General features: G+C 37.5%; 2 protein-coding genes across 5 annotated transcripts in view; both read left to right on the top strand.

Annotated features, from left to right (window-relative positions):
* Positions 1-276: 276 nt before the first annotated feature.
* On the top strand, positions 277-12300 carry LOC110836083 (uncharacterized). Of its 3 annotated transcripts, none has more exons than XM_022076930.2 (6): positions 277-1319; positions 2350-2570; positions 5111-5324; positions 9192-9330; positions 10090-10240; positions 12068-12300. In XM_022076930.2, the coding sequence occupies exons 1-5, from the start codon at positions 709-711 to the stop codon at positions 10228-10230; spliced, it is 1326 nt and encodes a 441-aa protein (XP_021932622.2). In that variant the 5' UTR covers positions 277-708; the 3' UTR covers positions 10231-10240; positions 12068-12300. The 3 variants fall into 3 exon arrangements, with proteins under 3 accessions (XP_021932622.2, XP_087206577.1, XP_021932613.2); XM_087350451.1 differs by lacking the exon at positions 12068-12300 and adding an exon at positions 11220-11501 and having other exon boundaries at positions 280-1319; XM_022076921.2 differs by lacking the exons at positions 277-1319; positions 12068-12300 and adding exons at positions 3776-3923; positions 11220-11501 and having other exon boundaries at positions 2412-2570.
* Positions 12301-12882: 582 nt separating this feature from the next.
* Positions 12883-21909, top strand: part of Sdc (Syndecan) — a 72155-nt gene continuing 63128 nt past the window's right edge. Inside the window, exon 1 of one of the 2 annotated variants that reach the window (XM_022076910.2) lies at positions 12883-13314. In XM_022076910.2, coding sequence (XP_021932602.1) covers positions 13249-13314 — 66 coding nt within the window. In that variant the 5' untranslated portion in view covers positions 12883-13248. The remainder of the gene's footprint in view (positions 13315-21909) is intronic. The other variant, XM_022076901.2, reaches the window with a different exon arrangement.

The following is a 21909-nucleotide window of genomic DNA, read 5'->3' as shown; positions in this document are numbered from 1 at the left end:
ATTTACTATTAGGATAGTATAAGGTCCACTCTTGCACGCAAAGTAGGTACTGAATTTTGTTTCAAAACTCACATTTCAGAACATAGTTATACATCATTCATAATAACCCCTATAATCTTTAATGTATTCTAAAGTTACATTTTATTTCAAGTGTTTCTTATTTTATGTTGTTTGAATGTTTTTAATGTCCATTTCAATCTTGTCCGATTGTAATGTTTCTTCTGTTACGTTGGCGACAATGCTCCTGCTTTTAAACGAGAGGGTGTTAGATATGTTATCTATGATAAGTAATCCACCTGCTAGTGATTGCGGTTTAGTACGCTTAACGTTTAATTAGAAGATCCGTAAGTAATTTTAGGTTAAATACGAACTTCTAAGTTTACTTCTTACACAAATCGTTACAATTTTGTGGCACGGAATCTGTGTATAGCGAAAGCATACGTCGTTTTATCTGACATGGAGTGTTCCAACGAACTGTCTGAAACAAATTATATCCGGTTTCACATCTGTTTCAGAAGTGTGTGGAGATAAAATCGATAAAGAATAGTTGCACAAATTCATCGCTATTCCGGAGATTCCACTTAAAATGTTATTGTCCTTGTTGATATTCAAAGTGTCTAGAATTCCAGGGATACGTTACATCAGAATGGATTGGAGCGTTCCTGTGGTGTACAGTATGTCTATAGATGTCTAAAAGTGGAGTGGTAAATGAATTTCCTTCCCATATTTTACGATTTTGAAATACTGGCTGCTTCTCGACATGAACTTATAAATTTGAAGTTTTTGTCAGGGATGGAAGAAGCCAAAAGTGTGGAAATACCTTTCATTCCCGTGAACACTTCCAGTCCTACAAGGACGAGTTACAACAAGCGTGTTTTCACTCTAAATGAAAAAGCGGCACTTATAAATTGTAGCGAAACAGAACGTTTAAGTGTGAAAGAATTGACAGAGCGTTTCAAATGTGGAAAGACTGCAGTTTATGAAATTTTGAAAAGGAAGTCCGAAATACTTGAACAGTGTCTTCTAGGAGCTGGATCACGAAAGAGAAAATTCAGAAAAACTGGGAACGAAGAAGTAAATAAAGCTGTATGGCAGTGGTTTGTTGAAGCAAAATCTAACAATTTTAATGTTACTGGACCATTATTACAAGCTCAAGCAAAATTAGCAGCAGAACACTTGGGTAAAACTGACTTTAAAGCATCAAATGGTTGGTTGGACAGTTTTCGTACTCGTCATTCTATAAGCTTCAGGCAGCCCAATACAGAAGCAGCCCAGGTATACCCCGTGACTCACACTGAATGGGGCGAGTACTATGAAAAGTAAGTTACAAGAGTGCAGAGGTGTATTCCAGTTTGGAATAGACATGTTTACCATTTGTGTTTGTTTGTGATTTTGCTTACCTGATTGGCCTTGATTTTTATTTATTAGAGATTCAAATCTGTTATTGCAGTTAGGTCTAAGGTACAAATGAATATAAATACATTGTGATGAACTGTGGTCACAATAGAGTTGGAATGCATGAGCCCATATGTTGAATTTATTTAGTTTTATTTTGCTTTATTAATTTTCAAATTGACAACAGTGAGGCTTCTTTGGTTTGGAAATGTTTCAAGTTATACCGAGACCCCCACTCCTAGTTCCGATGTGACACATCCAAAACACAATATGCCACTCCTGGTGACAATGATCTTTGGCTACATAGACACTCAAATTAAAAATTCAAATCTTTGGATGATGGATGTTTTTCCATGTTTATCTGTGCTTCCCTGTGATGGTAAAGTATTTCCAGTGGCTTAATCTTCCATCCAAGGAACTATACAGGCCTGAACAAGATCTCAAGGCTGAAGCTGAGCTATAGTCACTAGCAATGCACCACCAGACCAATAAATCTGGAGGAATATAATATATATGTTTTTCTCTATAACACAATAGTGGAATGTTCTTATTTTTGTTACATTTTGGAATTTCTAATTATGTAGTCTTGGACTCTAGTAGCTAACCCTTTCCATGTTGTGTTATTAGTACAAGAAAGAAATTTTTTATTTGTGTGGTACCACATAATTAACACTGGTGAAAGTTACAGACATTTTTAGGTATTATAAGATGGTAGAAGTGGCAGTGTCACTGGTCCTATGAAGCAACAAATAAACCTAGAGCACTGTTTTAAGCATGGACTGGGAAATGTTAAGTTAATTCATATGTCAATCATAGCTTAATAGTACTATTACAGAGTCAATAAATAGTCTGCTGCTGCTGCTGTGGCAATCTTTCAGTGCAGGCATTCATAGATTCATCATAATGAACAGTTTACACTTGCTGTGCATAATGAACCATACAAATTCCTTTTAGGGAGGAATTTGCAGAAGTAAAGAAAGAACAAGAAGACACCAACACTGTGGATCTATTGAGAAGCCCAACCCTTAGTAGGGCTGATGGGGATTCAAGTTGTTGTTCTCCCACAACATCCAATGTCCCTGGCCCATCGCTATCTACGTCATCTCAGCCTGAGACTGTTTCGGTACTTCCTATGATGCTGCCATCCTCTGTTCATCAGTCTCCAGCTGAATTTTGTAAGTGTTATTGTATCATATTATAGATAAAACGTTTTCATGTATTGATATTTATTTGCCATGATTGTGTATGTTTTATTTGTGTATTTTCTTATATATGGAGGTCATACCAAAAGTCAGGATCACACCGAAACAAATACACATAAAAACAGTCATTATTACCTGGACATCTGCTATCCCTTTACTACAAAATCTCCAAATTGATCAGTTAATTTCTGCTAGTGCTGTCTTAGCTGACAGATCCCACTGTAGTAGACTGGACTGCATTGTTGTTTGTATAGTGCTGGCCTCTTGTAATCTTTTAGTATTATGAATAGGTTTTAGTGTGTTGGGGACAAGTACACTCTGTATGGTGTGTGTGGGAGCACTCCCCATCTGTTCTCCAGTGTGAGACATGCAGTGTGAGGTTGTACATTGTTGTGTTAAAGGAAGGCAGTCTTTCATTTCACATTTGTCTCAAAGTGCACATCACAATCTTTATCATTGTCTGAATGTAGTGAGCTGCTTTGAGCTCTCCCTTTTCAACAGAAAATCAAACAGTATGCATCCTTCAGCATCCCAGAAGATAGTTCTTGTAACTGTTTTTTGGAGATATCATGTGATACCATTCAATGCTCTTGTCATTTTGTTTCTGGGTCAAAGTGGTGGAACTAGCTTTCATCACCGGTCATGATGTTGAACAGTTCGTTATTGTCCATGGCAGCTTGTTCCTGAAACAACTGTGATGACATATCCTTGTATGTCCTTTTGTATTCATCCATAAGTAAGCAGTAAACCCAACATGGTCAAAAGTTTTGATATGCAGAAATTCATTATCATCTACTGTGTGGCATGGTGTCCTATATCATGCTGTACAGTGATACACAATTGTCACCCACACTGTGTTAATTCTGGTGTTTCCTGGCAAACCACAATATGGATGTTGTCTGCATTTTTATCTTTAAGTGTTCAAACCAAATTTCCTCAAATCAGTAAAGCAAAAATAAAAGAGGGCATATTTATTGGTTCTCAGATCAGTGAGTTTATGAGAACTAGTGCTTTTGATACAGCTCCAAACAATTCCACAACATTTTTAGGCAGTCATTGATCATCCGTCTGTTCTGAATTCATCATTGAGCTTTTTGAGTTTTACAAAACAAGGGACATTACATGTCTCTTAAACACATTTCTCATATTTGCTATTAGATTTTTTCCTCACAATCTAGGGGAGGTGAGCAACAAACATGGAGGGTGATTCCACCAAGACATCTCTAGGATCGAAAAATGGTATCAGGGCAAATGGAACCCAAATGTGCTTGCAGATTATTGCTGGACAATTGTCAGGCATATCACCTACAAATGCATATCATGAAGGTACAGATTTTAATTGTTAATCAAATATTTCTCTTTGATGGTGTGGACGGGACAAAATCATTATATAAAGTCAACTAATAAATCCGTTGAAAATGTGGCATAGTTAAAGTATCTGGGAACAACGCCAACATATCAAAATTGCATTAATGAAGAGATGAAGGATACATTAATTTCAGGGAATACCTGCTACCACGCAGGTAAGAATCTTTTGTCTTCCTGACAACTGTCTAAAAATATGAAGATTAAAATATATAAAATTTTAATTCAGATGTTTTGTATGGACATGAAACTTGGTCTCCCATGATAAGGGAAGAACTTGGATTGATGGTACCATATTTAAGAACAGGTTGCTAGGAGATCATTTGGACCTAAAAGGGAAGGGATGCAGGAGGCTACATAAAATTGTAGAAAGAGAACTCCGTAATGTGTACTCTTTGTCAGATATTAGAATTATCAAATCAAGGAGGATGAGATGGGTGGAGCATGTAGCACACATGGGGGAGTTGAGAATACATATAAAATATTGGTTGGAAAGTGTGATGGGTAAACATGACTCACAAGACCTAGGTGTAGATGGGAGGAAAAAATAAAAAAAAAAGGATGTTAAAGTAATAGGGAGGGTATGGACTGGATTCACAGTAATGAACATTGATTTCCATAAAAGAAGGACTCTCCTCCATGGAGTTAGTTGGTTATCAGACATGTCAATACAATAGATTTTATGTGTTTTCATATTTTATAATGCAAATTAAAGTTAGAAATTTCTCAGCACTGTGGGTGGTGGATAATTATGTATTCCATTTTTTAAATCACTATTAAAAATGGTATTAAATACACCAAACTAGATACCAGAAACAAAATTGATTTTGACCAATATCATAGAGCCCATTAAAACTTCCAACTTTTATGACTTGCCAGCATGGTACAGTATCACTACAATAAATAGGGCATGCTCCTAAGAATAAAAACTACACATACTTAAGATATGATGCGGTAAACCTGTAGTAGTAAAGAGGTACAAGCAATTTGGATATCAAGACTGTTGTCTTAAATTCGAAACTCCAGTATTTGATATATCTTTAGTTTTATGGAAGATTTAAACAATTATGATTTTTTAAAATATGATGCAACATTTACAGGAATTTTATGCGTTCCTGCATTGTATTGCATTACTTTATTCTTTACAGCTGAAACAGCTACAAAACAAGTTTTAGGAGTAAATTCATCTGAAGAAGAACAAACATTAAAAACTTTACGAGCCAGAGAACAAGAACACCAACGGCGCTTGGAAATTATGGAAAAAGAACATGAGATTAAACTGGAAATTCTTAGGATTGAAAAAGAAACTGCAGAAATCAACAGGGATATTGCTAGGAAACAACTGTTACGTTTGTCACAAAAGTAAGAAGTGTCCTTTTATTTTCCTAAAAGAAGAAATCTTTAAATGCTTTTGTATGGCCTTTTTTCTTCTCTTCTTTTTCCCGCTCCTTAATTGCAAAGGGCCACAATGGAGACAAAATATTTTTGTGTCAAAAATGCTGCCTATGTTAAGTTTTAAGTGTTCTTCCATCTTACAGTATATGCATCTTGAAGCTGAATAATAGTTTAAATTATCCAAAAAATAGAAGTTTTGTTTCATAATTATGTCATAAAGAAAAACTGTCTCATAGGGCTGTGTGCAGTTGTGTGTGCGCCTGCCTGCGCATGCACATGTGAATCCACTGTTCCAGATAACTTGAACTGTCAGCTGAGGGAGGTCATTGTTATGCCCATTACTTTCTTCAACAAAATAAATGTGGTGGGAAATTTTAAGAGGAAGCAAGATTAAGACATATTTGAAACATATGAAACATTTATTTTCATCATATGTCTTTAAACTGTAAAAAATAAACATTGACAGATACAGGTTTTTTTATATATAATTATTATAGACAGGCATGTGATGTTTGGTATGATTAAAACTTATTACCATGCTACAAATTTAATTTGAAATTTGTGTTTGTTTGAAAGTAACGAGATGGTGCAAATCATTGAGATTATAATGTACTGAATCATAAATTTCTCTGCATTCAGAATTGAAAGTTATGAAGCAATATTAATAAATATTCAATAATTTTAAATTCAAAAAGGGAAATGGATTTAGGCTAAACATTCTGCATACATTTATTTTAGAATTCTAGTGTTTTTTGCAAGATTTAGGTTACATGATAGTTGATGGGAGTTATTTAAACAGAAATGACCAATCATACAGATGCTAAGATTATGCTAACCTGCCTAGCAACTGGGAATCACTGAGTAGACAGAGACATGCTTCTGGAGAATGTTGTGAAAATGTGTTATTCTGGGTTTTACTCTGAATGATGAAAGTTGTGCTGTGACTATGATGGTGAGGCTCTTGTTCATCTTAATATTTTAAGGTATGTGTATGTTGGAAACTATTGATAAATTTTAGGTTATCTGTTTATATATGGAAATCTTTGGTGAAAAATTGAACAATGTTGTATCTTCCATTTGTTGCTAGCAATTGGTGAGCGAGTGTGTGATTAGCCATCCTATATTTTGTGATTACTTTCTTGTATTACACTTGTTATATTTGTTATTGAATAAACCTAGTCATAGTATTGTTTTAAACAGGATGTCATCTTTTTGCTGCAGGGTGAAAGTGTTATATGATCAGGCTAATACAAAATGAATTTTTCCTGATCATACATGCAGGTTAGCAGTCTGAACAGTGAAGTTAAAACTGTGGTTATCATCACACATCCTGACTTCTGTCTTAATGCATAGCATGGCTAATGAAACACCCCATTTCCAGAACTTTCTACACCATCATAACTCAGTGTTTAAGGGATAACTGTATGATACAGAATGTTATGTACAACAGTGGCAGCATTGGGTACTTGTCCCCAGGAAGTATGTCATTCTGCAACCTTAGTGTGGTCCTATGAGTTGATCAGGTACTTGGTTGGCTGCATTCACTGCACCATCAGTATTTGGAGTAGGATTTACTCCCAGTGGTTCATGCCGGTTACCATCAGGACTGGTAACTGTCATTGCCCTTTTGGGAATAATAAATAAATGCCCCATAATCATTACCAAATGATGGGAAATAGACCTTACAGCAAGTAACTGCTTGTCACATTTCAAAGGTGGCACTGCCATTACAAATAGATGGCAGTGAAACATCAGCCATTACAGTTGGCAGGCTGCAGTGAGCACTATTACTATTGGTGTGCAGCAGTATAATTTACATCAAAATATTTCTAAATTTTGAACCCAAACCATCTATAACCATTTCAAATTCAACTGCAGTTTGTCTTCATTTGTGTGTGAGAAAAAACATCAATGCATAGTGGTACTTGATTACAACTCTATTATAGTCTGGTATATATAAACTACAAGTAACTAGGGGTATAAACGGTTCCACTACCTATACCTCCTACCACTACAAAAATGTGTTGTAGATATTCCACCCCAGAGAGTTCTGATAGGACAAAAGAAAATGCGTTTCAGATGTACCGATCAAAAATATTCATCATTACCTAATAAGTCTTAGGTTCTGCACTTCAACAACGATTTAAAACAAGAAAATGTGTTTTGTCTATTACAAATGAACTGCCCCTAATTCATGTAAGTTTTGACCACGCCACTTGCAGCGTTCTGCGTAAACATTCTTTCTGAGCTTGCAGTCCTAGTCAGGGTGATTTGGCAACTCATAGAGTCTATGACTTAGACTAAAGATGTCTGTTCCTGGATAACATTGTGGTATTATCTATGGTCTGTTTTGTCTGTAACTGTGGTAGTGAAGAAGTTACTTCATGTGGGTTTGGTATCCGTGCTAATATGTTCACTGCTTCATGCGCCATCTTTCGGTATTATTGTAAATTGGACTACTGTGGTACCGTAACGTATTGGAAAACATGAACTCGTTACATAATATTTCTTCTCGTCTTTATCCTAGTTTGTCTATAATGAGGTAATTCGTTAGGTTACTAGGATAATGTTTTATATAAGCTAACCAGCACTTTATACCGTAAGAAAATGTGTTCCCTGTAATTTATTTTCTATGGGAATCTTGAGGAGAGCAAAGTGCAGAAAGCTACTTACATTTGCAAAATTGTGTCTTTTTGTCAGGTCTTCCTTTTATATAGGAAAAACTGATTTATGTATTTCTTCCTGTGGAGTCCTACAGTTATGGACTGACACAGACGAAGCCCACAGCATACTAAATACATAATTATTAGCTGTTGTAAGGTTATATTAAATTGGGTTATTAAACTGATAATTAGAGGTAAAGTGTGATATAAAGTCTTTCAGTTGTCTTTGAACCAGCTTTGTAATACAATACTAATACCTGTTTCTGAATGTTAGGTTTATTTACAGTTATGTACATTAAAGCACTATTTTAACTTATCCAATACTCCTAGCCTCTTGTCTGGCAACATTTTGCTTCATTGATTAAAGCAGCTGGTTATATTGCAAACGTACCCTAAGTTTTTAATGTCTTATTGTAGCCATTCGTATTGTGTTTGTCTTGCATAATCAGATGAGCAATCCAGTTATTTTTAATCAGTTTCAGTGAAAATTATTCGTAGTTGATGTAAAGTAATGACATACTGGTACCTTCCACTTCATTATTCACTAGTCTGCCAGTCTGTTGCAGTCACCAGAAAGTGATTTCAGATTGGTCCAGTGCCTAACCTGTTACTGGCTACTGGATATGGCTGCCTATAGGTAGTGCAATGTGAACAGCAACGTCAGATATTGATTAACTGATAGTGACAGTGATTTCTTTTAAATGGCAGTGGTTAAATTGCTGTTACTGGTATATCATCTTATGTGTGAAGATACTCTATAACATGATAATACTAAAATGGTCATACATGAGTACTGAGCCACTTCACTATGTTACGCAGCCCACATGATTCCATATCACACCTTTTTAATGTTTTTGATCACAAATTTTATCCATAAATGGATGATGACAAGCTTCATATTTGTGTATAATAAATACAGCTTATGAATGGAACACAGTGCATGGAAGGTGCAGACCATGTGTTCACAGTGTCAGGAGGAAGAAAGAAACGGAAATAATTTGGCTCCATGGGAAAGTGGAAACTAATGTGTGTGGTAATTGATTTTGACGAGTTTAACAAATCTAAAGACAATGTCGTTAAAACTGTACATAAGAGTTTCATAATTAATAGCTGCTCCACATAAATTATTTTTAAATGATTTTAAAACCATGTTTGTGTTTTTATATTATAGCCGATATTATTCTAGTCAGTTGGGTGACCTTGGTAGTGGAGCTGGAAAAGGGGGTGGTGGTGGAGGTTCAATTCGTGAAGCTGGTGGTGCTTTTGGGAAGATAGAAGCTGGCAGGGAAGAAGAATTTTTCTATAAGCAGGTTGGTACCATTAAACTAGAAGTTATAATGCTCATTGCACGATGTGCGTAAAATGAACATATATGTTACTGATCGTAGAAAGTAAATAATTGTGAGTTTAGGTTGTAGCACCCAACTTTAATCATGTGAGCAGATGGGCAGACAGACATGGTGAGCCCTATATGTGTTTATTTTGTCCACATTGCACAAAGAACACATAAATATTAATTTTCTATCTCAAAAGAAAAAAGAGTGTCTCCATTACAAAGATTAATTGTTTAACACTGTTTAGGAATATAATCACTATTTATTCCGATAATTGTATGAAATCCATAAATATACTATGTGAGCAGAATTTAGACCTTCTGAATGTTAAAGCAGGTGATACATATTCATAGTGCAAGAAAAACCTTAGCACTTAATTTCAGTAAGATGTAGGGATCAAAAGACTTTTTTGTCTGTAGACTGAAACCTCATCAAATTTCATCAATGTCTGAAAGAGGTTAAGTTGGAAATTGCACTTGGTGTGAAAGTATGCTATATTAAGCTAGATTTCTGGCCTTTTTTAATTTGAATTAATTAACATTTTAGTTGTTTCTGATGAAATATATCTTACACTAGTTATACCTTTTCTGCCTTTGTGCGTCAAACTGTTAGGTGATACGAATTGTAAACTGTGTAAATGGAATTTGGTGTTTGTTCTGTTTCTTAAAATGCTGAAATTTATATTTTTTTATCAGACATGGGAGAAATATTTTAATTTTTTTTCCTCTTACATAGCAAAAGGAACAACTCAAGAAGCTGAAAGAGGACTTGAAAGATGAAATTAGTTTTCATGAAGAACAAGTGAAACGGCACCAAGAGGCAATAAAGCGCCACAAAGAGAGAGTGAAGGATATTGAAAGCAAGTCCAAGCACTAAAGGATGACTGGTATGTTACCTTTCACAGTACATCTTGTACAGAATATATTGTGAACTTTGTGTGTGCTGAGTAGTTATGACTGTAAATGTAGATCCTGAGACATGATGGAGGCAGCAAGGACGTATGTACGAACGACAGTTTTTACTGAAATGCATGAATATATGTTTTAAGCATTTTCTTTCTTCTATGCTGATTCAGTTGTTTGTCAGAAATTATTTAATAAGAGAACAGCATAAATTCAGAAGGCTTTGATTTGTAATGTAATCTGATATATAAATGTGTAGTGTATGGCCTATTTCATATTTGTTGAAAGTCTCCGTCAGTAAATGTTAAACAAAAAGTATTCGTATTAGATGACACAGTTATCTTACTTGAATTTTGTTTCTGACTATACGTCATGCGTTCTTAGTGCATGTAAAGGACTGAAAATACTGTAAATCAGTACAAATATAACATAATGCAAGTTGTGTGGTAGCATACTGAACTTGTTTATGGTCATGATATTGAATCCTGTCCAGGTCAGCTTTCTTTTTCTTTTTCATATACCTGCCATGTTTTATATTATTCAACGATTTATCTGTTTCTGAACATTATTGTGACCCTTTTATAAGTGGTACTAATGTTGATCCCACCTCACAAGTTTGTCCATCCCCCATGTTGGTATTGCTCATTGCAGAATATTAAAAAAGTAGACTTTTAGGGTAGACCTCAGTGGCATAATGTCCATACAAAATTTCATCGAAACACATCCACTGGTTCTCGAACTGAATGATACATACATACATACAGACAGACATGGTCAGCCTTTGTATGTGTTAATTTCATGCACATTGTGCAAAGGACATGTGAAAATACATGTTACTTTTGGGGCATTTGGCAGAAATTGGATGTTATGTGTTCACCACATCTGTGCGTACTATATGGATGCATTCATCACACACTTGTTTTTAATACAATTTTACCATTTCTTGTGTGCTTTGTGTTTCAGGAGATGTTTTGTTAGAGCATGTGCTGCGCCATGATGCACTTAAAGTTCTTTGTGCATATCTGTACTGTATAGAACTACTGTAAAGGAATGTTTTTGAAAATGTACTTTTACAGACTGATTAGCTGTTGATTAAAAGCTTTATGAGCATAATTTTCAATACTTTTTGTGCATATTACTTTATTATGTAACAGAGTGGACTTTGCATATGATGTAGATATATACCTGTAAAATGTCATTATATTGTTTATTTTAAAGTCACAATAAAGAATCACTTAACTCTTACTGAAATATGAGCTCGATTAGCAAACATGTTTGTTATAAGACAACAAACCTCGGTGGGGACATTAATCTTTCTAACGTTTGTGAAAATATGTGTCATTAGGCTCTGTGTTGTTTTAAATTATTTTCCTGTTGGCATTTAGACAAGTAATTTGATCCCCACACATTTCAGTACAACATTCTTACATATAAAATAGAAGTGTACAAAACTGATTTCCCTGTATTATGATCAGCCTAAACTACATCACTGTATTGACTGACTGGTAAAGAAAACTGATATTACAGCATGCTGTACCCTGGTGGAACTGTTTCATCCATAACAACAGTGAATGGGTTTTTGCCAGATGAAATGTCATAGGTGTGAAAAGGTGTATGTCTGGCAGATGTTGCATAATTTTTAAACTCCACATAAAGAATGTGTAAAGTCCATATGAATTGTATTTATGATACCTAATACCCTATCATATTCCATACAGTAATGGCTTACACAGAATGTTGCTATGTTTCATGAGTAAAATGTGTATGTATGTGTATATTTATAATGGTGATGTGTTGTATTTTCTTTGCAGTACGGACTGCATTCTTAGATGTTGAGATGATCTGCTTCGAATGGTTAAGTCAACTGTACTCACTAGTATCGTAATTAAGCAGGTTTGTAGTAGACCTGTGTATATAGGCGTTCGCTGCACTTGCATGGGCTTATAATAATACACGTGCGTTTCATAAAACTTTTTGAAACTTGTATGTAAATTGTTGAATGAATTCTCATCCAGTGCAAATAAACATGTTATTCGTCATCCCAGTTCGCTTCCTCAGTTTGTTGGCTGCAGTGGACAGATTTCTTAGAAGCTGGACAGTAATAAAGTCTTGGTTTTTAAGACATGGTGAAGTACATGTGAGCGGAGCGATATCAGGATTTGTTGATTATGAAAAGTCCCTGATGAACTGTTACAGAACTAGCACTTATGATTCTGTTAAGCATTAACAAGTAAAGCAATTGCACACAGATCACTGAACTATACCCAGTATTCTGTAAGTTAAAAAAGGAAAAGAATTTGTCAACAGGTAGGAGAAGAATGTGGATTCAGGGTTTTACAGCATTTGACGAAACTTTTTCCACAAGAGCAAAAGACTTTCATCCAGGATGCTCGGCTACCGAAAATATAAAATACGCTACACAAATACTTAAGGGGATGGGATGTGAGAAAAATGTACTGTTTTGGCACAAGTAAACGTTGGCAACCCTAGTCATATATTTCAGAATTATATAAATATGCTGTGTATGTGCTGACAATGCTCCGCGATCGATGTGTGAAATAAAATCTTACGTGATTTATATGTTCAAAGCGAAACGAAATGACCGTACAGTTTTTCATACGTAACATGGCGTAGGGCCTTGATGAGAGAATTGTTTACAGAACTTGAAACTGTTGTATGTCTGAAGATAAATTGGTAGTTTATTGACGACTATGATCAATGTATTTTTATTTATCTACACTTCGTTCATATGAGTGCAATAATTGGTATTACGTAGTTAAGTTCTTTTGGTGGTATTACTCATTTCCCCCGACGTCGGTGTTTTGCCGGATGTATACGCGCATACATATCTTGAAAGTAGTCCCACAAGGCGCAGTGGATTCATTGATCAGTGTGGTGTGGTGTGAGTGGGTTCACTGTGCTATTAAAATTGATAGTTTTGTGTATCAAGACGTCGTGAAGTCGAATCAGTTCGACATATTTCAGTGTGGTGATGCATTTAAGGATATATTTTATTCTGCTCAGCACGTTCCTGCTAGGATACACAAATGCTGAAGAGGTAAGTTGCTTTTGGGCTAAGATCTTGAAAGGAACTTTTTTAAGTACTACGGCTGCCTCGTTTTCTACATTGTCCAATCATTTTGGCATGGCTGCCATATAGTGATATTGGCCCAGTGTTCAGTGCCTTGTATATTTGTTGTTACGCTAGAATTGAGTTTGGTGTTGAATAAGCTGCAGTGACGATGAGTGTTGTTTGACAGTTTAGCCTGTGAAATCACAGGTGTTGGACTGGGAGGGAGTGAGCATGTATACAATACCGGAAATAGTACATGTGATAATCAGATGGCCTGTAATGTCAGAAATTTGGTGTATATGTAGCATAGCACCACGCCTTTTCTTTGGATCTATCTTTGAAATTGACTTGCTGGTGGTTCAGTCCTCATTTGTATTGTAAGGTTTGGTCAAGAACAGTAACAAATTTTATTGTCCTGTGAGTTACAGTGTAGAAGTCCTTGAACGGTACTTGATGACCTGTTTTGGTAGAGATTGAGCTGCATGTATAAAGTGAGTTCCCATCGGCTAACGCGCTACAAAGGATCAGATTTGTTACGCAGCAGCCGTGAGGATGAGAGCAGAGATTGTTCACCAAACGTTGGGAGAAGATACGGTTTATTCACCATTCAGCCACCTGACGCTGCTTGTAATCCGGGAGTCTTTCATCTATTGAGTTGCATGTTTCAACTTTTTTGATGCTTATTCATTTGTCGACCTATAAATTAAAGTTGTTTGAGCTTGTTTCATGCTAATTATAACGGACAAGGCCGTTTAGGTCGCTGAATTATGTTATAATCCATAATTGTTTATAAATAGGATCAGCTAAGCGTTTTGTTGAAGCAAAACGTAACCGAAAGTAGCGTACATAGATAAATACAGCCTATCTAACATATGCGAATAATTGTGGGTAGTGATGTCTACAAGAGTTGACTAACTGTGGTCATAATTTTTCTGATGCCATTGTGTGAACCCAGTAAACAAATGAAAGGAGTTTTGTTGTGCCTATGTACCATTTGCACTTGTATCTGGGTGTCACTTATTCAAACCATAAAGAAGGCAATGAAAATCAAGTGAGGGTAATGACAAAAATGCTGAGCAGTTTCCAGCGTGTGAACCCTGTAATGGAGGAGGTTAGGGAAACAAGAAATACATTTGAATTTTATTGGGGAAACCTCTTGGAAAGTGGCTACTTGGAAGACTGAGAAGGAGGTGGTAGCATACACTTGGCAGAATGAGTTGTGGGGTGGATAGAACTAGCTAAGAATTGGCTTTTATATTTATATTGCTGGAACTTTGCCCTGTGTTAATCTGATTCATGTACATTGAAAGAACATTTCAAAATTAATACAATTGTAAGAGTGATGGAGGAGGCAGCAAGGACCTCTGAAATGTTGGTAAACTTCCACCAGACTGCATGGTGCAACAACTTTAGTGGAATACTATGTATTGTGTACTGTAAGTAATATGCCATGCTCAGATATACTACATTCAAGTTGCAAGTGTATAATTTGAACAGCTTTTGTTACATGTTTTATTGTTAAATACCAATTTATTTCAGTTTCATATTGAAGTTATTATTTATTATGACAGTGTGTTTTCCTGTCATGACTTAAAAAGTTTAAATGGGAAACAGTCAACTTCAGTGAGCCCAATCTAGTGTAAAGGTTTATATAATTGCATACATGACTTGGCTGTAGCCTGTCTTGAAGATTGGTCATGCTGAGAATAAATCAGGATTGTTTACTTTTTTGATTGTCTTATGTTGTTTCATGGCACTTCTTCAAATCCAGATGTTAAGTAGCATCAAATAAGTTGACATGACTGTGAATGGTAAGTGGGGATTTGAAAGGAAATTTTTAGGGCTGTTTGAAGGAACTATTTCACAATTTTGCTCGAGAGATTGAGGAAAACCATCAGTCAGGTATAACTGATAACTTGACTAAGGTTTGAAATGGGTACTTCTCAAATACAAGCGTTAGCCTGCTCTGTGTTTATTGATGTTAGGACATGTTCAAAGAATTGCAGTCTGTTTGTTTTCATTAATAATGTTATTTTCATCACGATTTGAAAACATGGAAATAGGATTTGATATGTAAATATTACAAGAAAATGTCATAGGCTGTTTCTGTAAGTGTTAAAAATTGCAAGCTAGAAGTATATCTAGCAGTAGTGTGTTTCTAATTGGAATTTTTACCATGCAAGTTGAAGTGGCGATAAATGCTGTAGCCTCTCCGAGAAGTTTCCAGCTCAAATCTTGGTAAAATTACTGAGATGTTTTGTGGTTTTTCCTGTAGCATCCATATGAACTTCCCTCCATTCATATCATGATGAGTTTTATATCTCATTTGATGTAGGTAACCTTTGAAATGGGGAGAGTATCATTACAAGTTTTATCATTCTGACAGTAACCTTGCATGTGTTTTGAAACACCAGTTCTATCTCAACACTGATTCCAAATTTATCTGTTTCTCCATATGTCAGAAACAAGTACTTAAACAGAATTGTAAATGGAGAGTTCTGATATTATATGAATCTAATACAAATTATGCTGGATTTCAGTTAATGCTTCCTGTTGTATGGCATATAAGTACAACTGAATCACAGTAAATGAAAATTAAACCTGCATAACCTTGATAAATCTAATTTACTTGGCTGTAACGTTTTCTTCAATATAATATTAGCGAACTGTATTTTTATTTCTTCATTAGTATTACTATATAGTTTTCAAACTTTCAGAATGTGATCCCTTTTTTCTGTAGGAGCTCAAAGGGATAGAATTTTTATGTTATTGCAGGAAACCCTGTTCTTTATTGTTTTCTACAGAATAAAGTCTGGCACTTGGTTGGATTCAAGACTAAAGAACTTGTTATAATAAGAAGGTTTACCTTCGAATTTACTGTTATCTCGCACAGTTTCATATTAAGGGAAACCGGTGATACGAAATGCGCGCTGGTTCGAGTCTCGGGGGAGAAGAAATTTTTTCATGAGCTTTCGACCAGTGTATGGGACCGGTGCCAACCCATCGTGAGGAAATTGGGGAGCTACAATGAGTAGCGTAATCCGGTCAGGAAAGCTAGCAATGGCTGGGGGTTCGTCGTGCTGACCACACATCATCCTCTATCTGGTTGGATGATCGTTCACCTCTGCTTAGGCATGTGAACGTGAGGCCAGCAGTCAGCTAGTCGGCTTTGGCTCTCAGAGGGCTGTTACGTCACGGATTATTATTATGTCGAGCGTGAAGATGGTTGTTGTGTCATGTAGGCAGCAAGGAGACCACCGAAACGTTAGTAAGCTTCTACCAAACTACACGGCGCAACAACTCAGAAGACAGCCATCTTCAAACTCACCGCCGTGAAAATCTCAAATCCTTAATGTCGAGCGTGTTTGAGAGGAGCATAACGAGGGAATCCATAATTTGTATTCCTTATCAAATACTGAAGCGATCAAACCAAGGAAGAAGCGATTTGGGGGTGGGGTGGCCTATCGTGCATAAAAGAGATGAAAATGCGTAAAATGGTGATCAAGAAACCAGAAGGTAAGAGACCGCCGGGGGAGGATCTTGTGAAATAGGGTGCGAAAGTGTGGGCAGGATTAATCTGATTCACATTAGGGCCTAGTGGCGGAATCTTGTGATCACGATAATTTATATGCGGGTACCATAAAAGGCCGGAATTTTTTGATAGCAGAGCGACTGTTAGCTTCTGAAGATAGTCTTTACTCTGTGGATTTAAAAAGACAGTCGTTTGTTATAAAAGTTTTCCTGTATTTCTAGAAATGTGAAAAACTGAATTTATGGAACGCTCAGTGGCATGTTGCTAGGTTAGAAAGTAGTTACATTTCTTTGTTTCTGCATACCTATCATTCTGCTGTCTGTCTTCTGACAAACCGAGACGCGGCCGACAAGTTCTGCCTCAGTAAGATGTGGCTGGAATGACAACAAACTGCTTACTGTTCAGGCAAGTTACACCATCTTCTTGGGAGATGGACCTCTAGAATAATGAACACACACGGAAATACAAAATCCTGGTCTGGGGAGGTTGGGGGGGCGTCGATCTGCTCTGGAATCCACCTAGGCTCCTATTCAAGAGGTACCGGGCACCTTTTTCTCGGGAGCAAACTTGAAGCTGACTACATAACCTCCATTAGGTGCGGACGAAATTCTTGAAACTTTGCAGGCACTGTGACGCAAACTGTGTGACGTTGTTTGGTCTGTGTTTTTACAGTTTTATGGTAGTTTAGACCTGCATAAGTGAACTAATAATTTGTTTTACTCTCGGTCAGTTTACCAACTTCTGCTAGTCTCTTTGTACAAATGGCTGCATTTAAAATAAAGTCGTGGCTTAATTCCTTTCCAGAACTAGTTTTCGTATTAGTCCATTTATCTCATTCCTCTGAACAGAGTCTGTCTTGAGATGCCAGTAGTCTCTCAGCTAATGAAATTCCCTGCCTTTTATAGAGTCGGAAATTTCATGGGCGTTTTTGCAGTTGCTCGCCATTGGTAACTATCCTAAGGGAAATGAATCCGCTCTCGCACGTGATTAATAGAACATTTAACTTTAGCGGACCACTTAAAACTGTTGGCTAACTAGTATTCATGGTCTTAAGAAGCCCTGGAATCATGCATCATACCCCTGTTTATTTCGTGTAAATGCAAAGTACTTGCTGGATTCACAGCCAGCAACTGTTAATTGGCTCAAGTGGCCAGCGTTTGTATCACACGTGTTCGAATTTCAGAGTACGCCTGTAACATAATAGTAGGGTGAGTAACCAGTACGCTGTCTGGTATGTCTGGAAAGCTTTGACAGTCGGATGAAGAGTCACGGGAATGAGAACAAACATGGTTACCATTATAGCGCCGTCTTTCAACACTGCTCTACAGCCCAGAAGACAGCCATCTTTATTGTCATTGTTTTGATCATCTTTATAATGTACAAATGATGGAGCTCTTCATAATTTACTTTTCTCCGGCGTCCTGTCTCATCGTCCCTTTTTGGTTCTAAGCACCTTGTTTTCAAATGCACACAGTCTGCGTTTCCCATAAAGTGAGAGACCATACAAAAGCACACGTAAAATTTTGCATTTGTATGTTTTTCGAAAGTGGACTGGGAAAAAAAAGTATTTGATACCGTAATTAAGTAGATCTGCTACTGGATTGTGAGGTGAGGTATTCTCCAGGTTTCGTTTAAGTCGTGACGTTTGGCTCATCTATAAAGTATGATCAGATAGCACCAGTAATTGATGAGTATTCGACGACTTTTAGGTATTGAATGTTTCTTGCGAGCCCATCCTTCCCGCGGTCACTTCAAAAATAACCCCATCGGGCAAGATGCAAGGCAGTGCTAGATTATAAAGCAATATGTGATTTTAAAAATGCAGAAACTGTAACAGGTCCAAATAACAAGAAGTTAGCCTGAAGATTGAGGCAGCAAGGACCTCTGAAACGTCGGCAAACTTCTACCGGACTACACATCCCAGAAGAGCGTTTGTATGTGTATTGAAAAGGGACAAATTAGTATTGTTCTGTGAAATATTTCGTATGAAATCACGCTTCTACAGTCCACGACTGTAATCTTGAGACTTGCGGGGCGTGGAGGTGGGGTGAAGGCGGAAAGGTAGCGTCTACGGACTTCCTGCATTCCTTGCAAGTCTCAAGATTACAGTCGTGGACTGTACGTTTGTAATTGCATTTCCCTTCGCAATTTGTGTCGTGGAAGCATACAGCTCTCACCAATGCGGACCAGGGTTCTAAAGCTGTTGCTTGTGAAATCTGTTGTGGATATCGCTGCCTCACTGTCGATCAGCTCAAAATCGTCGAACTACCAAATGGCAGTTGGCCTGCCCGAAAGAAAGTATTTTGTAATACTGTTATGTCATAGGAGACTGACATGACACGATTACATCGTTTGACATTGACATATAGTGAAAGTCTGTGTGCTTCACTGTGTTCACCAGATCTCTCCGAGTCTGCTTTCGTTTTTCAGTGATGCCGAGTAATGGCAACCCGTGGAAGAATGACCTTGTGTTTTAGTACTTGAGGAGTCCCTAACTGGTAACAGTTTGACGGAATAAAATGGTTAAATATTTCACGTATGAATATAACGTGTAGCACGACGAGCCCTTATCCATCGAATTACATGCAAAGTCTGAAAATGGGCCTTGTGTTTGTGTTCACGGGCCGACGGGACATTGCTGTTCCATGCACGATTTTGTCCCAGTGATGGCAGTTTTATAACGAGTGGATAGATAACGGGAGAAAGAATGAAAGGGTGGAGGAAATAGAGAAAAGGAAAGCATGAATGAAGTAATGATAAAGTAGACATGATAAAGGTGGGAGGAAAGTAAATAAACTGAAGTCTTTATCTGTTTGTCTTCTGTGTCACAACGCCGTGTGGATTGTGGAGTGCAGCCCAGACGATTGAGGCAGATTTCACGATAATATATTTTTTCCAGTGACGTTAACTCTTACGGTTTCCCACATATGTTCACATTCTTCGATTAATTCTTGCGGCTGATATCTCATTTCAGCAGATTCAGTTTTCCGCTTTTCCGATCTGTTGATGGCCCAGTTTTCACAACCATACGTAAGGGTTGGGACAGCCATGGCTTTAAAAGTTCTAATTGTTACTTTGTTTTTGTCTCAGCGATATAGTCTTGAATATTTCTGTCTTCTCGGTTGTTGCGTTGTGTAGTCTGGTAGATGTTTACCAGCGTTTCAGAGGTCATACTGCCTCCATCATCAGGGCGATGAGTATGAAGATTTCCGTCTTCTGGGTTCTTGCGCTGTGTAGTCTGGTAGATGTTAACCAACGTTTCAGAGGTCAAACTGCCTCCGTCATCAGGGCGATGAGTATGAATATTTCTGTCTTCTGGGTTGTTGCGCTGTGTAGTCTGGTCGATGTTAACCAACGTTTCAGAGGTCATACTGCCTCCGTCATCAGGGCGATGAGTATGAAGATTTCTGTCTTCTGGGTTGTTGCGCTGTGTAGTCTGGTCGATGTTAACCAACGTTTCAGAGGTCATACTGCCTCCGTCATCAGGGCGATGAGTATGAATATTTCTGTCTTCTGGGTTGTTGCGCTGTGTAGTCTAGTCGATGTTTACCAGCGTTTCAGAGGTCATACTGCCTCCGTCATCAGGGCGATTCACCGCTGTGAAAACCTCAAATGATGTTGTCTTGTCCTCGCACAAGTGTTTAAATGTGGTCATCTTCCTAGTCGTTTGATATAATTAAAATCTGAAACCAGTTGAAAGAGCCCGCGCAGGTCACGTCATGTTGTATGCTGGTTACCATCCTTCAGTTGTCTTTCAACAGTCCAAGTGCATCGAGTGTTCGATGTAGAAAACTACTTGGCATCTCGTTTTACTTACTGGTCAGAATGCGTTCTGGGACGCGTTTCCCCATCCTGCAGAAGTAGATAGCAGTCAAATCGACATCACTCGTCTGGTGGACCGTTTTCGTCACCCTGGTAAACTTTTTGTTGCCTTGTCCAAAGCTTATTTCTGTGTACTATGTTGAAATTGAAAGTCTTTCTAAATTTAGAAATAAAAAGTCGCAAGATTATCTTATTTTGTGCATAATTTGGTTTAGTATCGTCACACCATGTCACAGGAGACGACCACTTCCAGATTACGGAGCGCAGCTGCAAATTTCCTTCAACATTTTGGGCTGGCGGAGGTCTGACAGATCTTCGCCACAGAAAAAACCGTGTTAAGTAAAGTTTGGAGTGAAAAGTGGTCTGCCATATTATGGGAGGGACGTAAATTGAGACAGTACAGCTTCGGCTTTCGAGGATGAGCCGATTCGAACGCTTCGGCAGAAATTGTTGTTGCTATCTTGAGGGAGTTTTCAACGGTCGACGTGGCTCATCCCGGAAAGCTGAAGGAAACATTGAACTCTAGCCGCGGAAACCCGAGGACAAGAATAAACTGAGAACAGGATTCTGATGATAATATTTCGAATTGGAGAAAATTTATAAGTAAACAGACTCTTTGTCGTATTATTACAGTCACCAAATAAAGGACTTTGAGGTGGACGGGGTGTGTTGCATGCATAGGAGAGATAAGGAATGATTACGAAGTTTTCGTCGGAAGAATCGAAGGAAAGAGACCACTGGGAAAACCTAGGCGATGATCGGAGGGCAATATTAAAGTGGATGTTAAAGAAGTATGGTATGACTATGTGGACTACATTCGTCCGTCTTGGGATAGGATGCAGTGGCTGCTGGCTTTTAAGAACGCTGTAATGAACCTTGGGGTTTCATAAACACGGAGATTTCTTGGTTACCCCAGTGACCATTAGTTTTCAAGGACTCGAGTGACTTTCTCGACTTGCTAATTTATATGTTGTTATCAAAAAAGTTCCCGAAACGTGGAGAGGTCTGTCGGTTCACACAGACTGTACCATTTTCTTACACAGAGAAGAGTGAAGTGCGGTGACTGGTGTCCAAAGTTCGGACCGACATTCAGTAGACTGTGTAGGAGGATTATGGGACAAAGTGCTGGGAGATGTGGCGTGAGGGCGATAACTAATCTGTTCCTGCCAGTGGTGTAGCAGAAGTATCACTTGTTGCAAACGGCGTACGTATACGTGGTCGGTGTT

Source organism: Zootermopsis nevadensis, unplaced genomic scaffold, assembly GCF_977971745.1.
Source record: "Zootermopsis nevadensis isolate Lab colony 2312 unplaced genomic scaffold, Znev_1.0 Znev_ptg000017l, whole genome shotgun sequence".
Taxonomy (NCBI): Eukaryota; Metazoa; Arthropoda; class Insecta; order Blattodea; family Termopsidae; genus Zootermopsis; species Zootermopsis nevadensis.
Note: the sequence above shows the minus strand (reverse complement) of the source record. Positions and strands in the feature narration are given on the sequence as shown.